General features: G+C 39.0%; 1 protein-coding gene across 1 annotated transcript in view; it reads left to right on the plus strand.

Moving 5' to 3' along the window:
* LOC133520210 (neuropeptide FF receptor 1-like) overlaps positions 1–17,681 on the plus strand; it is a 150,887-nt gene that overhangs the window by 83,328 nt on the left and 49,878 nt on the right. Inside the window, exon 2 of the mRNA XM_061854584.1 lies at positions 1,367–1,509. Within this exon, the coding sequence (XP_061710568.1) occupies positions 1,367–1,509 (143 nt within the window). The remainder of the gene's footprint in view (positions 1–1,366; positions 1,510–17,681) is intronic.

The following is a 17,681-nucleotide window of genomic DNA, read 5'->3' on the forward strand; positions in this document are numbered from 1 at the left end:
AGACCAGCGTCAGCGTACTACTTCAGTAGGACCTGGCATTATGCTGAGTGTTCACCTTTTTCAGTATACATTGATAAGCGCTGGTGGCCTAGCGGTAAGAGCGTGCGACTTGCAATCCGGAGGTCGCGGGTTCAAACCCCGGCTCGTACCAATGAGTTTTTCGGAACTTATGTACGAAATATCATTTGATATTTACCAGTCGCTTTTCGGTGAAGGAAAACATCGTGAGGAAACCGGACTAATCCCAACAAGGCCTAGTTTATCCTCTGGGTTGGAAGGTCTGATGGCAGTCGCTTTCGTAAAAACTAGTGCCTACGCCAAATCTTGGGATTAGTTGTCAAGCGGACCCCAGGCTCCCATGAGCCGTGGCAAATGCCGGGACAACGCGAGGAAGAAGAAGAAGGGTATGGTTCACAATGTCCAAGTAAAGTCCTGAATAAGCTTGCGACTTATCTGGCAAATAAAGTCATCGTTGGTGTGTCACAATCTTCAAATAAGCTGATCTGGTCGATATAGTATTAAGTTTTGCGGGAAGTTTTATCCGGTAGTTAATGTATTTGTTGATTACCTATCTAATATATAGAGATCGCTTTTTAGCGATAAGACCGCCTGTTGTCTGCCTCTAAATTTAATCAATTGTTTATTTTTCTTGTATATTTTTACTGAGGTATGCCAATAAAGAGTATTCTATCTATCTAATACTTTACCTTTAGTTATCAATATTTCTGGGGTGTTTCCTGATTTCAATCGCTTTTCGCACAACTGGAAGATAATTAATGGCCTTCAGTGGAGATCATTTTCGGTTTATTAAGATACAGTTATTATCATAAAATTACTAAGTAAATTCGTTTAATCCCACAAAAATATGTTTTTAAATATATATTTAAAAAAAAACATTCAAGTGCGAGTTCATTTTACTCGCGCACCGAGGGTTCCGTACAAACTTTGAATTATCTCGTGTAGCTATAAAGGCGATAGACTTTTTAACAGAAGTACCTATACGAAGTATTATTGTGTACAGCGCCATCTATCGGCAAATTGTGTCACCAATTTGCGCGATGTAATGCACGTATGTTGGTTTTTCGAGGATAATAATTCTCTATCATGTGAACCGATTTCAAAAATTGATCTTTTATTTGAAAAAAGGTGTATTTAATGTAATCTCATAGAAATTTCAGGTGTAATAAACACACGTAAAGTTGGTTAAATTGCAAACTGAATTCGGAAAACTTACAGACGGACGGACGGACAGAGTCGCACCATAAGGGTCCCTTTTTACTTTTTTAGTACGAAACCTTTAAAAGCCTCACGCGTATTATTTTAGTGCTTTATTACGATGATAATGATTGATGTTTATTGTCAACAGCGTAACGAACATCTTCCTGGTGAACCTGTCGACGGCGGACCTGCTGGTCACGGGCGTCTGCATGCCGCTGCAGCTCAGCAAGGCCGTGACGCTGGTCTGGTTCTACGGCGAGACCGTCTGCAAGATCGTCAACTACATGCAAGGTCTGTCATAAGTCATAAGTCCAGTAGGGCTAAGATGGTTGGCTCAGCGGCTCTTTATCATTTGTCATCATACCTGTCACGTTCTAACAAAGTAAGCGCGAAAGTGACTGTCATAGTGACAAGTGATATAAAAGTGGCAGCATGGTTCCAATGCTGCCACCGCTGGTCATGTCTCATTTTATCAAGGAAATTAACAGGTACAGTGACGGTTATGACGATAGCGCAACAGCAATGCATGGACGGTAGATAAAGGACAACATTCTCTTATGGCAGAACTGTTATGGAAGAGATCCCTGACTGACTGACTGCTTTGGCTCAGCGATCCAAAAAGAATCTTGGCCTCCGAAACGAGAGAACGCCACATGAATTGGCATTCAGCCGACGCAGGTCCGCTTCCACGACATCACATCAGCGGTACCTGGAAGAGATCCCTGAAAGGGATAAATTCGCTTTTGTACAAATGTTGTGTGTTCTGTCCTGTTTTATGTTTCTTTTGGTACAATAAAGTGTTTTATAACTACTACTACTGTTGCAAAAGTGACCAGCTTTCAGCTTTGAGTAATAGTTTCTAATCTCTCCAGTGGCGTTAGGTAGGCTCATGGATTACATGAACCATAGAGGTATAATAATATGTATAGATATAAAATGGGCGAGGGGCAACAAACAACCCGACCAAATTACGTAGGTTGTTTTTGGTATGTTGTCAGGAATGTTAAAACGTGTTTTTAATTTTGTCGCATTGCGTATGTTTTGTCCCTCACGGGCGCGTATAGCAGCACATCTATACAAGTTGTTTATATAATCACCTGCAATAATTTACGGTCTGAATATATAGGTCATACTGAGCAACTTTTATTATGGGGCCAATCCCGAAATCGCGAGATAAAATTTTACTCTCCCATAGAAAATGTTAAATCAGACAGTCAAAATGTATGAAACAGTTGGTTCCATTGTAAAAGAAATCCAATTCGAAGAATAATTAATACATGTTTAAGATGATGATGTTGTGTTGTGTTCCTGCCGGTGAGTAAGGTTGCCAGAGCTCAATGAGGGGGGGGCGGGTTTAGGGTTGGCAACGCGCATGTATCTCCTCTGGAGTTGCAGGCGTACATAGGCTACGGAGACTGCTTACCATCAGGCGGGCCGTATGCTTGTTTGCCACCGACGTAGTATATAAAAAAAAAAAAAAAGATCTTTGTAAAATCGATAAACGACGTGTCAAAATTGACGTTTATTTCGATTCCACTTTGATCCCAATAAGATCTATCTACTCGTACGATTTTTGCTGTCGTAAGAAGCCAGTTAGAATGCAACGCTGCAATATGAGATCCGCATGAGGCCAAATACAACATCACGATACGCGTAGATAGGATACAAAATAAGTTTACCAGGTACTTATACTGGTAACGTTATGGAGTGTATCCTTTCTATTCGCTGATGTATCCCACACTTTTTGTGATTGGCATGGTCGGTTACGACAGATTAGAAACTCGCAGGAATCTGGCACTTGCGTGCTACTTGCTTCGGATTCTCCGTGGTAGTATCTGCAACCCAGAAATTTTACAAATGGTCAAGCTGTGACCTGACAGGTACACCGAACGGCGGCGGCAACCGCAGCTGCTGGCAGAGCCAACCGGCAGGACGATTCTGCTCCGTAAGGCATACTCTCAGCCGTACTATAAACATTCTGAATCTCGTTGCCGACAAGAAAGATCTTTTTTATTGCCCGATGTGGGAATTGTCAAAAACGTGTTTATATGTATTGTGTTATTGTTATATAATGTAATGGATTGAAATTTAAATTGAAATTATTGTGTAATGTAATATTGAAATCTAAATTGACATTATTGCGGAATTTGCGGATTGTGGGATTGTAATATATATAGATTTAATTTAGATTATTTAGTTAAGTAGTAATAAGGATTATTTAATTTAATGCGATATTGTATTAGGGTTCACCTGTAAAGATAGTTACTGTATTTAATAAAAAATAAAATAAAAATAAATTCTAACGGGAAAAGTGACATTGGTTGCCCGAATCGAACTGTTTCAGTCAATTATACGACAAATAAACGATATCTGAATGAGAACTTATCTAAACCAGAACTTATCGTTATCGTATCTCATTCTTCGAATCGGGCCGGTAGGCAGTAGGCACTAGGCAGGTATTAAGGGATTTTTTTCTCACACCGCGAGCGCAGGCGACTGTACACGTCAGATATATAAACATACAAATTCCACATTACAGCGTATTTCAAATGAAATAAACATGACAAAGTAATGTTATCAATTTATAATAGAGAGACCAGTATCTGCTACAATTTACAGATTCTACTGAAAACTGATTAATTGGAAATCAAATTTCGATGATTTCCCCGAAACAATTAATTCGTGGCTAAATATTTGGGGCTACATATTGGAAGAATATTTGTGGGCGTGTGATCCGTACTGAGCATACTCTACATTATATGTAAAATAGTACGAGTACAAATGTGATATACGTTCCATTCCTAAAAGGTGCACATGCACATGGAGCTTAAGGATACTTTAGGTATGGAACACCACAAATAAATAATTCAATATTATGGGACAATCTTACACAAATCAACCTAGTGCCTCGGGAAGCTCAATAGGCCTTGTGTTGTGTTTAAAATTATTTGCAATGCAACAGTTTAATCGTTCCACATAGCTTGGCAAGCCATTTTCGTCAGTAGAAAAAGGCGGCAAATTTAAAAAATGTAGGCGTGAAGGGTTGTCTTCCCATAGGAAATTTTAATTTCGCACCTATTTTCTCCTGACAAATTGGATTTGCCAGAGTATGTAGGTATAGGTATAGAGGCATATCTTTTTTTTTAAGCTATAAACGAGAGAGATATTTTTGATGCATAAATCTGATAAAACATTATCGAGAAAAGGTATCTTAATATAAACAAGAAATATTGAATATCAAACGACAATTGGATTGATTACTTGGGATTTGGTGAGTGAAAGGGTAGCGTACAAGATTATTTCACAGACACAGACTACACAGACACCGCATTATGAAGCGTTTATATTGAGCACAAGGTCAAGGTCAAGGCCAACCATGGGTGCATTTTACTTGTGCTATTTTTTTACTACGTCAGTGGCATAAGCAGTATCCGTAGCCTATGTACGCCTGCAACTCCAGAGGAGTTACAAGCGCGTTGCTGTCACTCCGCACCGTCGTTGAGCTCTGGCAACCTTACACACCGGCAGGAACACAACACTATGAGTAGGGTCTAGTGTTATTTGGCCGTGGTTTTCTGTAAGGTGGAGGTACTTCCCCAGTTGGGCGCTGCTCCAGATCTGGAATGACATTCGCTGTGCTGTGCCGTATCACACAACGCGAGATGACATTAACAGTGCACATACTACTGTATTTTTACATCATTGTATACTATAAAAGCTAAGTACACACCTAAAGCTTAAATTATTGTAAATATTTATAATTTATCCGACTACGGGTCATATTTGCGGCCGCAACTGAAATTAGTGAAGGTAGTTAGTGAGTAAATACTCACGGGTAAATGCCGAGTAAATACTCAGTATTACTACCCATCTCTAGAAATTAGCGGTCGCACTTCCATACTAAATTTGTACAAGGAGTGCTTTATTCTTTATTCAGACAGACACAAGGATAAGTTTACATCTATGCCAAGTCACTTATACTGTCAATAAATATAGTTAGTATCATAAACATGTATACCCTTTTCAACCTATCTCTTAGAAATAAAGTAATGAAATGTAAAGATGTTTCTGGCGCCGACTCTATATAAAAAAATAAAATAATATATATTACTACGTTACATAGAGATAAAAAAAACTGATACTACGTTGTAAGGATGGCCATTAGTTTGCGAAATGTCTGCGTTTTGGCCTGTAGCTATGAATTTATTTAGTAATTCTATTGCTCGGTACGTGGGTGGGTTTATGCATCGTGACCGCGATTTTCGTATGTGCTCCATCTAGTAGATTCTGTGCGGAAAGAGAAGTCAGTCGTAGAATGTATGGGGCCCATAACTTTTTTTTTTTTAATACTACGTCGGTGGCAAACAAGCATACGGCCTGCCTGATGGTAAGCAGTATCCGTAGCCTATGTACGCCTGCGAATCCAGAGGATTTACATGCGCGTTGCCGACCCTAACCCCCTCCCACCCTCGTTGAGCTCTGGCAACCTTACTCACCGGCAGGAACACAACACTATAAGTAGTAGTACCTTCCACGACTCTTCTCTTTCAGAACAGACTCTAGTTGAGTTGAAGTGGTCTGTGATCACTGGCCAAGGCCGTGGATAGAGTTACATAAGAGACCCGAACCCTAGCGCGTCTTAATCAAAAAGAGTCATAACTCGATCATACTTTTTACTGTAATGCTTATTTATTTTTGCACAGCGCTCCGGCTGGCCTTATAGAATTTGAGAAAAATACGTATAAGTAAAAACACGGCTAAGATAAACAGGGCAATTTAAGCTTACATTTTGACATCAAAGATATCTAAATGATGTAATTTGGTTTTCATTCGCCCGTGTGTCTCGCTACGAACAAGTATGAACGAAATGCACGATAGCTAAATAACATAATTTAGATATTATCATTTATGATGTTAGTATACGTTCGATTTGCCGTTTAGCGTGGCGTTTGAGTGGTCTGTACCCCTAGTGTAAATTTGATCGACATCATAACGTGACGAACGCGTTTGCGTTAAGTCTCATTTTGTATAGGATTTTGAGTTTCCAAAAACGTCCCGCTTGGCGCGCTATTTCTAAATCCAATACAAAATGAGACTAAACGCAAACGCGTACGTCACGTTTCAAAATCGAATTTATTTACACTAGGGGTACTGGCCTAGTGATTAGTAACCCTGCCTATGAAGCCGATGGTCATGGGTATTTAAGTTCCTTGTATATCGTCTGAGTATCCACAACACAAGCCTTCTTGAGCTTACTGTGGGCCTTAGTCAATCTGTGTACTTTATTTACCAGGCTCAGACTCTTAAAATGAAATTCACTGTTCAAACTAAAGTAGATAAAAAAAAAAAATATAGGACAGTATTACACACATTGACTCAGTCCCACAGTAAGCTCAATAAGGCTTGTGTTGAGGGTACTTAGACAACGATATATATAATATATAAATATTTATAAATACTTACATACATAGAAACACCCATGACTCAGGAACAAATATCCGTACTCATCACGCAAATAAATGCCCTTACCAGGATTTGAACCCGGGACCATCGGCTTCATAGGCAGGGTCACTACCCACTAGGCCAGACCGGTCGTCAAAGGTAAAACAAATCACGAAGGAACATATTTATTAAGAGAACATTATAAAAGGCCGTACAAGTGCGAGTTCTATTCATTAAATTAAATTATACGGCTTTCAGATTTTTCTCTTCTGTACAAATTCGTAAAAGTTTCAAAAATCTACCTATACAAAGATTTGGTTACCTAATACCCATACAATGGTTGCGTAACCTCTATGATTGATTACGTATACATTATTATGGAAATAAAGACTATTTTTGTCATGATTTATGAATTTTCACTTTTTCAAATACGAGTAGTTTCAGTATAGTAGTACTTTTTCCTATACTTGTAGTACCGTAAAACCACCCAACTATAGTCCAAAGCTCCCAACTATGGTCCACAAATAAACTCAATTTTTCTCGTTCAGGTGTGTATTTTACTATATTTTTGTAGTTCTAAGGCAAAGTATGTTTATAAATGGAAGGTAAAACTAGGAGTAAACCACAAGGAACATTGGTATTTATTTATTTATTTATTTATTTATGTTCAGGAGAACCAACAGCTTTAAACTTACAATAGGACAACAAGATTAATACAGAGAGCCAATTACAGGAACTCACAAGTAATTACAAAGTATATAAAAAAAATGCTAACACTGACGCACACACACATGCGTACAAAGTGAGAAAAAAACAAAAACACAATTGAAAATGAAAATACATAGAAGCCATTAAAATAGACCCTAGGTTCGGAAACACTTAGTTCATTAGCGCCCAGAATAATTGAGGTCTCAAAGTTCGAAGGAAAAAAGAACATACAGTAAAATATATCAGATGTTAATGCTGATAAAGCATATTTTAAAGTTCATGTCGAGGCGCTAATGCACTAGGTTGATGAATAAAATGCATTTAATCGCCTAATGAAAACTTAATAAAGTAACAAAAACAAAAAAAAAAAAACAGTATACATATAATAATACAGAGAAAGAAAGCTCACATAAAACACCGCTTAACCAGACTATGCCTCACATTAGGAACTTTACAATTGAATATGTCAATATCAAGTTCCTTCGACAACTCATTTAGCTTACGACTCGCGCGAACCAGGAAGCTATTCTGCCTATACTTGGAGGATACAGTTTTTATAGATATTGGGGGATAGTACCTTTTAGAACGGTAGGGAGTATTGAAAGAAAGTTTGCTTAGTAGCTCGGGACAGTCAGTTACGCCACTGGTGATGTTCAGGAGAAAGGTAATGTCAGATATTTCACGTCTTTTTTGTAAGGGGACTAGATGGTGCTTCTTACAAATACTTAAATAGTTGGAGGAACTATAGGGAAATTTCAGTTTAAAACATAAATATTTAATAAATTTTTGTTGAACGCGTTCGATTCGGTCAACGTAAGTATTATAGCAAGGGTTCCAGACTTGCGATGCGTACTCCAGTTTACTCCTCACATAGGCGCAATAAAGTACTTTAAGGGTTTTAGCTTGAGTGAAATATAGAGAATTACGCATTATAAAGCCTAATGCTTTTAGTGCTCCACTAATAATACTATCAACGTGCTTGTCAAATATAAGTTTGGAATCGTGAATAATACCCAAATCCTTCATATATGTTATTTTCTCAAGCGGTTGGCCCTTAATTGTATAAGATTTAGAGATTACGTTACTTTATAGATACTTAATTTCCTTTTGAACGTGTGGACCATAGTTGCAGTATTGGACTATAGTTGGGTGGTTTTACGGTATATAAAAGGATATTACTTGCCTTTCATATTTCTAGGTCAAAGGAAAGTACCCTATAAATTTTGATTCCCTTGAGTGACGAAATATACGTTTTTTGCAGCATAAATGGTCGAATCTTTAATAGGATCATTTAAAAGCTTGATTTTTCACTGCTACCAGGGACTGTAGACCTGAGTATATGGTTTTATTTTCAACTTGATACCTCCACGCGTTCCCGAGATAAAGGGTCTTGACAGTAGAAGTTAACATCCTATAAGAGTTCCGTTTTTTCCTTTTGAGGCACGGAACCCTAAAAACTATAGAGTTGTGTCCCTGTTGGTTAGTAATGTTGCCAGAGCTCAACAATGGTGCGGAGTGTTAGGGTCGGCAACACGTATATAACACCTCTGGACTTGCAGGCGTCCATAGGCTACGGAGACTGCTTACCATCACGTGGGCCGAATGATTGTTTGCTACCGACGTAGTATAAAAAAGTGTGAATAGTTCAAACTATCAAAAATCAGACAATGTCACCATTTTTGGTAATAGAGTACCTAGGTGCAGTCAGAATCAAACGAAGCGGATTACCCCTAGTGTAAATATTTTCGACAGCGAAACGTGACGTACGCGTTTGCGTTAAGTGTCATTTTGTATGAGATTTTTGACTTTCCAAAACGTCCCGCTTGGCGCGCTGTTCAAAAACCCATACAAAATGAGGCTTCACGCAAACGCGTACGTCACGTTTCGCTATCGACTAAATTTACACTAGGGGTACAGATTACGCGTCAGACGGTAGATACGTTTGATCATTTTACAAAAAGAGATATCTCTCTATCTGTAGAACAATAAGACTTTTACAGATACTTTTAAACGCTAAATGTAGAGATATATCCCTGTTTGCAGAAGTATATTTTTATCAGGGTAGCAAATACTTTTGGCGCATTGATTCACCTGCTACTCTCAATGTAGACTGCACCAACCGGGCACAAAAATGTATTTTTCACCTCACCAGCTGGTAAAGGCGCTCTTGCTTGTTCAAAAACTGATGAGAAAGTTGCATTTTATCCATTGTGAGACAAAGTAGTCTGATGCAAATTTTGATATGGTCCCTTATGTAAGCTGGTAGAATTTACTTTTAAATGATGATTTTTACTTTTAAATATTTAACTGTTAGTATGTTTCCTGCGGCGGTGTGGTGAAACATTTTGTGTTTCACTCGATGGCAACATTTGTTTAACCAAGCCTTGAAACACTTGCAACGCTCAAGATTCGAAAAGTAAAATCTTGACTCGCTACGCTCATGGTTAAATTTTAGGATCTTTCGCCTGCTCGGTTATCAATTATCACGATTCACGAGCGGTTAACCAACTACTTTGCCCCCATGTAATAGTATTTTATGCAACAGTTGTATAAGAAGGGTCAAAAAAGGCGAGTGGCGTGAGTTACAATGTGAGCCGGAGCCGAAGGCGTAGGCGAACATTGTAAAGGAATACGCCACGAGCATTTTTTGACCTACTTATACAACGTTGCATACAATATTTTTCCTACGAGTCAACAAAAATAAATCTTAATTTAGGTAAACAAAGCAAAAGTATATAGCCAAGACGCGCGAGCATACCTTGTTACGCGCCCGGCCCGCCCCGGGCCGCGGCCGGCCGGCCGGCGACACCTTCTCGTAACTCATGAGGCCCTGGTACTTGCTACTTGCTAAATTAAATTTTTGGACAGTTTTTTCTCAATTTTGGCCACCGTAGCCTACGGAGACTAACAAGCAACGCTAAGCGGTCTTCGTAGTCTATGGGTGTTGCTATATTACGGGTGTCACATGAGTGTTTCTGACTTATGAAGTAATTATTTTTACTATGCAACCAAATGAATATTTTGTAAGTTGGCAGCAATGCACTTAGTTTAAAACTGTATTCGTTTTGGTTTTGTTAGGTTGGTAGGCATTAATCGCAGTAACGTTATAGCGATTAAAAGCACAAGAGCTTTTATGAGGAATAGACAATATACTTTCTTGAAACCTTTTATGTATGTTCTTATATTCGTGTTAATGAATGCATAAATGACAGATAACAGTAGAGGAGTAGGAAAAATAAATAACAATGTTTCTGTTATTTTAAAGCCTGGTTCTGACATGCCACGTTTTATCTCGCCTGGCTCTAAAATAAATTCCCGCAAAAATGTCGAAGCCGTCAAATACGGCTGAAAAATTAAATTTGCTTCTTTCATCGATCACTTTTGTTAGAAAACCTTTTAACATGGGCTCGTTATTCTCTATTCGAGGTTGTCAATAGATTTGCCGGAACATTGATTGTACAGATTTGGGTCACGAAAGATATGCTTCGAAAATTGTATTTTTACAAATCTAACACGCCTATCACTCATCTAAATAAACAAAAGTATAAATTAAGCACCGGCAGTAGCAAAAATGTCTTAAAGTCAAAATTAAAAGTAATCTATTTAATATTCTGTGCAAAACACACACAAGAGAGGTATGGGCATTGTGAATGTCATCTCGCTTTGTGTAGTAGGGCACAGCACAGGATGTCATTCCAGATCAGAGCAGAGCCCAACTGGGGAAGTACCTCCACCATAAAGAAAACCGCAGCCAAATAACACTTAACACTTTAGACCGCAGCCAAATAACACTAACACTTTAGACCCTACTCATAATGTTGTGTTCCTGCCGGTGAGTAAGGTTGCCAGAGCTCAACGAGGGTTGTTAGGGTAGGCAACGCGCATGTAACTCCTCTGGAGTTGCAGGCGTACGTAGGCTACGGAGACTGCTTACCATCAGGCGGACCGTATGCTTGTTTGCCACCAACGTAGTATAAAAAAACCATAAGTCATAAACGAAAAGATCACATAATTTTTATAAATAACCAAACTACAAAACTTAAAACATAGACTTAAAAATAAATAATACTAGTCTTAAAATAAAATACTTAAAACTATCCCCATGCGGCATGGTGCCGTAGATGGTGGCAGCATTTCCTCGCTGTATCAAAAGACTAATTCTTTGAGCGAGGAAGCTGCCAGCTCTTCGATCACCGGTGACCTTAGTAATAATTTTGGATAGTTCCTTAAACAGGTTAAGGTCGCTCGGACCCCACGGACCAAGAGTCTCGACACCAAATGGTACGAAATCGTATTCGGCACCGAAACCCTATATTTAGTCTTTTTTTTTTAATTTATCGGTCGCTTATGCCGCCGCGCCAGCCTTTGCAGAAGTGTCATGAAGATGAGACGGGGCTAGGGTGTCCACACAGGTGGCGTCCCACACGTCGTCCCCAGCACCCGTCCCATCTTCCACGGAATGACTGTTATTCCATGCGGTCTCTCACCATCGCTCTTATAATGCCGGGGGGCTCAAGTAAAGCTGGCTTGTTGACGCTGGTAAGACCGGCCGAGAATATCGTTGAATATAACGAATTTACATTTGTAACTTACCTATACTTATACCTAAACAGTTTATATACCTAAATAAGTATATAAGAGATAGCTTGAAGCACTAAAGGAAAGAAAGGGAGCCTATTTCTGTCAACAAACTGTTATACAGTTTGGCGGAAGTTGTATAATGTGGAAGTTGTATGCTGTTCATGAATAAATGTCATGTAACTGATGAAAAATTGTTTTGAGTTTTTAAGTATCTGTGATCTGAATCTTTCTTCTTCTGGCGTTATCCCATTTTTATTTGGGGTCGGTTCTCCTAATCAATTTTCTCCAGTTATATCTGTTCCGGGTCGTAGTTACGTCTATCTTATTCTTTCTCAACTATTGACATCCGTGTAAGTCGGGGTCATCCACTCTTTTTCGGCTCTTTCATACATTCTTATTTAGCACCTTTCTAGTCATGTGTAACTGCGAATAATGGCGAGAAACCATACGGCAAGCAACATCTGCGCCTGATCTCAGCTGTTGACCACGACGCTCTGCAAAGACGCCAAAGAAGAAGAAGAAGAGTCATGTGGTCCTCCGGCCTTCTCATGACATTACCATACCATCGGAGTTGTGTTTCCGTTAGCTTGTCCTGTATGAGTCTTATTTGAACGAGCTTGATGTAACGGTTCCGTACTTTGTCCATGAGTGTCACTCCTGCAGACCACTTAAGCATTCGCATTTCAGCGACGTGAAGTTGGTCGGATTATTGCTTCTTGAGACGCCAATTCTGCACCATATAACATTGCTGGTCTGACAGCGGTTTGGTACACTTGACCCTTTACACGGATGGGCATCCTCGAGTCACAGAATTCTTCTGTAAGCTCCCTCCACTTTTGCCAGCTCTATTTTCTTTGTATAACAATTTTAGCAACGATACCTAGTAGCAGACATGGATATACAGTTAGGTGCAAAACTTTAGGTTAGTTAGGTCCAGCATCTTGGTAAAATGTGGAGAAGTTGACGTTTATGTATACACGGTTAATACATAACAGAACTCCTTAAAATTTTAACCAATACTACGATCCAGGCATTTACCTTTTTTCGTAATTTATAAGTCTGTATCTTTAGGTATTTAAAAAAAGGTAAACAAAATCTACCCTCAAATGGCTCCTTAAGACAGCTGAGGGTAGATGAAAACATTACATGATCAAATAATGTAGGTTTAAAGTCAGGTCGTTCAGTGACAGATCCCGGCGGTTTTGTATTTGGTTGGTTAACCAATAAATATTAAAACTACCCGAAAATTTACAAATTGTTTGTTTACCTTTTTTTAAATACCTAAAGATACAGACTTTTTATAGGATCAGAAACTGGAAAAAGTTACTTTTATATTTTTTCCAATGCTGAGAATTCAAATCAAGCAACTCAAGCATTGCATCTTTTCACGCCGATGTCGAAATAGCATTCTCAACGGCCTTGTAAGGAATGGCCTCATAAAGTAACTTGTGAGCTTTGGCGAGACCTATACAAATATACAGCCGATTCAGGCAATTTCTATTTCATTACTCATGCTTTGAATTGGTCCTTTGTTTATCTATGAACTGGGTGGAAAGCGATTCGTATTGATATTACATAACTACAAATAGGTTATAGTCATACATAAGGAGCAGAAAATACTTCCATATTTATTTCGTTACCGACGTATGATTCTGTTTTTGTTGATGATTGTCGCATGTACCATTCATCTTTTTACACCCTTCAAGGAACATAAGCTTCTCGGCCCGATTCGAACTTTAGGATACGTTTCTTCAAACAAAAACGTCACTTTTGACACTGACATATCCCATACATATCGTATCTAGACCTGATATTTGACGTATCTTCAGAGGGAAGTATAACACGCACTCCCAAACATAAAAGAAAATGTTTTTCCATTTATAATATTTTCCATTCTCCATGATTTTTAGTATGTCATTGACACAATGAGAAACTAGATTTATAGGTTTTCCTTTTTTTCGAAAATTGCAATACAGATTTTTTTTTGTAAAAAGCGAAACCCATAAACCTAGAATATACCTATTATGCTGAATCGATCGACATCAAAATCAAGATCAAGTGATTTGTTAAGATTTAGAAACCGTTATATCCCAAAATAGAATTTCATGAGAAAAAAATACCGTTACTTCGTTAGGATCGCAAAGCTATTCTTCTCCCTTAGAGTTCGAATCAGGCCGTGTTTCTTTGTCTCGCGGGAGCTCGTTAACACGAGCACATTTCTCGCTTGCCTACGCGGACTGCTAGGCACTACTAAAGAGCAACTATACAATTTAAGCGCTTTAATTTTGGAACACATATAACCTATCTGGAGTTATAATATTTATGATTGCATCAACCTTCGCGAGCTTTACTTCACAAGCAGGGCTCGGAACCGGTTTTTTTTAATTCCCGAAATAGCTCAATATTTTTAATAATTTTATACTCTTTACGTAGTACTATATATGTATTTAGGTAATAACTTCGTATTATTAGATAGTCCCATTAACATGAAATAATAAACCAAAGAACGAAAAAGGAACTTAATAAATAAAATAAAAAAAAAATAATAATAATAATTTATTTCAGGTATATCAGGCACCCATAAGACACATTACAAAAAATACTAAAAATAGATTAAATAACAAATTTAGCAGCTACAAACATAATAAATGATTACAAAAATAAATTAAATTAATTAATTATTAGCGGCACTAGGTAGAAATCATCACTTTGTTTGGCCAGTGATGATTTCTACCCAGTGTTTTGTCATGGGGCAGTTCAAGCGCTCAGCGAACATGCTCAGGATGGTGTTGGAGCTGCCGCGTACTCTGTTCAGCAGTGACGCTACTCTCTTCCTTCTGACGGCGTGAAAGCCATCAGTGCGCGCCTCTGCGAACATAGCCGACGCACTGGAACGTCGCGGCAGCTTCATCAGCATCCTGAATATGTTATTATATAGAACCCTGAGCGTATTGTATGTGCGCTGCGTATGACTCACCCACAGGCTGCTGGTGTAGAAGGTTTGGCAATAAGCCTTAAATAATGTGATTTTTACTTCCTTCGTACACCGAGCGAACCTGCGGGCAATCATGTTACCTCGCACAGACAAGGCCCTCCTCTCCCTCTCTATATCCGCATCGTCTCGCAAGTCCAGCGTGACTATGTGCCCTAGATATTTAAACTGGTCCGCTACCTTTAGTGGAACGCCGCCCAACATTACCGGAGGCACAACTGTCGGGTTATATTTATTCGATTTAAATATCATAACTTCACTCTTTTTAGAGTTGTACCTCAAGCCATGTTGTTCGGCATAATTCTCACATTTGTTAACCAGTTGCCTAATTGCGTTGATGGAGGGTCCCAGCAGCACCATGTCATCAGCATAGCTAATATTATTGATACTGACACCGTCAATATGACATCCTACATGCATGCTGCTGAGTTCCTCGATCAACTGGTTTACATAAAGGTTGAACAGAATAGGCGACGACAACCCCCCTTGCCTGACACCACACTCAAGCCTATATTCGTCGGACATTGTATTCAACCATCTCACCTGATTGACCTGGTTGCCATACCAATATTTTAAAAGGGTAATACATTCAGCTGGCACGGTAGTACTGCTTAGCTTTTCCCACAATAGGCGGTAAGCAACCAGGTCAAAAGCCTTAGACAAGTCCAGGAAGCAGGCATAGACCGGTGTTTTCCTGTCCTTGTAGTATCCGATAGCCCGCTTAAGACACACAATTGCCGTCTCAGTGGACAAACCAGCTCTAAATCCAAATTGTGCGTCATGCAGCTTAATGTGTTTTTTGAGCTGTTCATTAAGTAGGCTATCGAGCACCTTTGAGGTTACAGTAGCTAGTGATATAGGCCTATAGTTAGTGATATCAGACACGTCGCCCGTTCTGTTCTTGATAATGGGCACAACAACAGTTCTCATTAGACGATCCGGCAGATACGCATGTCGTAAACATAACGTAAAGAACATAGCCAACACTCGAGGAAGATGAACTCCCGCGTATTTGAGGTGTTCAATGCTGAGACCATCGTGCCCCGGAGACTTACCGCGCTGCATGGCCTTTATGACTTCTGCCACATCTTTAGCAGTGAATCTAATGGTACTGTCTCCCACAATGGTCCCACCATCGAACACCTCCTCCTCCTGGCCGCTTGCAAGTGGTGACTTTACTGCAAACAGCTCTTTAAAGTTGTTGGCTATGTCCCTGGAATCAACCACGCCTCCGATGCTCACAGGGACCCCGGGTACCACATTGAGTTTCTTGGTATTTTTCCAAAAGCCTTTAAAGTCCTTCGCGGCATGGTTCATTGCGAGAAGATCTCTTTTTATTTGCTCCTGCCTATCCTGACACCATTTAAGCTTGGATTTAAAGACCCGCCTACTCCGACACATGTCTTCATAGATAGGTCCCGATGAAGGCTTTCTAGCCTCTACCCACTTTAAAAATGTTTGCCGAGCCTCCCTGTGAGCACAAGATGCGTATTTATTCCACCCTACAATATATTCCTTCTTTTTGTTACATTTCTTTTTCTTACTCGACTGATCGGCTGCTTTAGTTAAAATATCAATTACTTCATTATACATTTTGTCCAAAACGAATCTATGTTCTAATGTACGACATATACTGTTAGCACATATCATTAACTCAGAGGGGAAATGCAAACCCTTCTTCAGTTGCTCATGACAAAGGTTATGATACATTTCAACCTGATCATCTTGTCTATACCCCCAGATTACACTGTTATTATGTAGTGGCGCCTGCGTTATATTATTTTTAATATGCAATTTTTAATTAATAATACCGGTATTTTTTGTATGAAGAAAAAACCGGTTCTGAGCCTTGTTCACAAGTATAAGTTTATTTTTATTTTTCTATGATAGAAATTAAAATTTGCTTTTAAATGATGCATCATTTCCATTCTGAAATTTTAATTCCGATTCCATAAATAACAATAATCCCTTTACCGTAATTGTTCAGTGAAGTTTACCTCAAGATAATAAACTTACTACAAGTTTAAGTTCTAAATGAAATGTGGCGCGAACCCGATTGAAATTTTACATATTTTTTATGGTTTTGACACGACCTTGATGATCGGTCTTGGTAAAAAATAAAAAAAGCCATTTATTCACACTATGTTTGGTTAACATCTGTATGTATAAATTTATTTCCTTTTCTTAATGGTGAACCCCTCTTTGGGTGAACAGAAGGTCTCCTCCAACTCAATCCATTTGCTTCTGTTCAAAAGCTATTGCCATCCACTGCTTTCCCACAGCCTGCAGCGGTATCATGGTCGTGTTTTTGTCACTTTTCATATCATGCGTCACTTTCACACTTACGTATTTGATAGAGCGTGACAGGAATGGTGACAAATAAAAAAATAAAAAGCATTTATTTCGGACAATATCCATAAATGATAAACAACCGTCCATCTTAGCCGTGCAGTGTTAGGTCGTCAGCCCAACGTTGCTGCGGCCGGCCAGACCGCCGCTCCCCTGGTGGTCCTCTCCATTTTGTTGTTTCAATGGTCCACCTTTTTTCAGTATAGCGTGAGTGCGTTCAGCACCATTTCAGGGATAGGGCTTGCGTGAAAGCGTCAACTACTCTGGTCTTTTGCCTAATTTATATACTGTAATTTTTTTTGTATCTTCCTTATTTTTAGATTACTTCTCTCCATTGCTCTTTAAGTTACTATGATTCTAACTTGTTTTTGTCCATGTTTGGCAGCCGTAA

The sequence above is a fragment of the Cydia pomonella genome, chromosome 7, assembly GCF_033807575.1.
Source record: "Cydia pomonella isolate Wapato2018A chromosome 7, ilCydPomo1, whole genome shotgun sequence".
Lineage (NCBI taxonomy): Eukaryota > Metazoa > Arthropoda > Insecta > Lepidoptera > Tortricidae > Cydia > Cydia pomonella.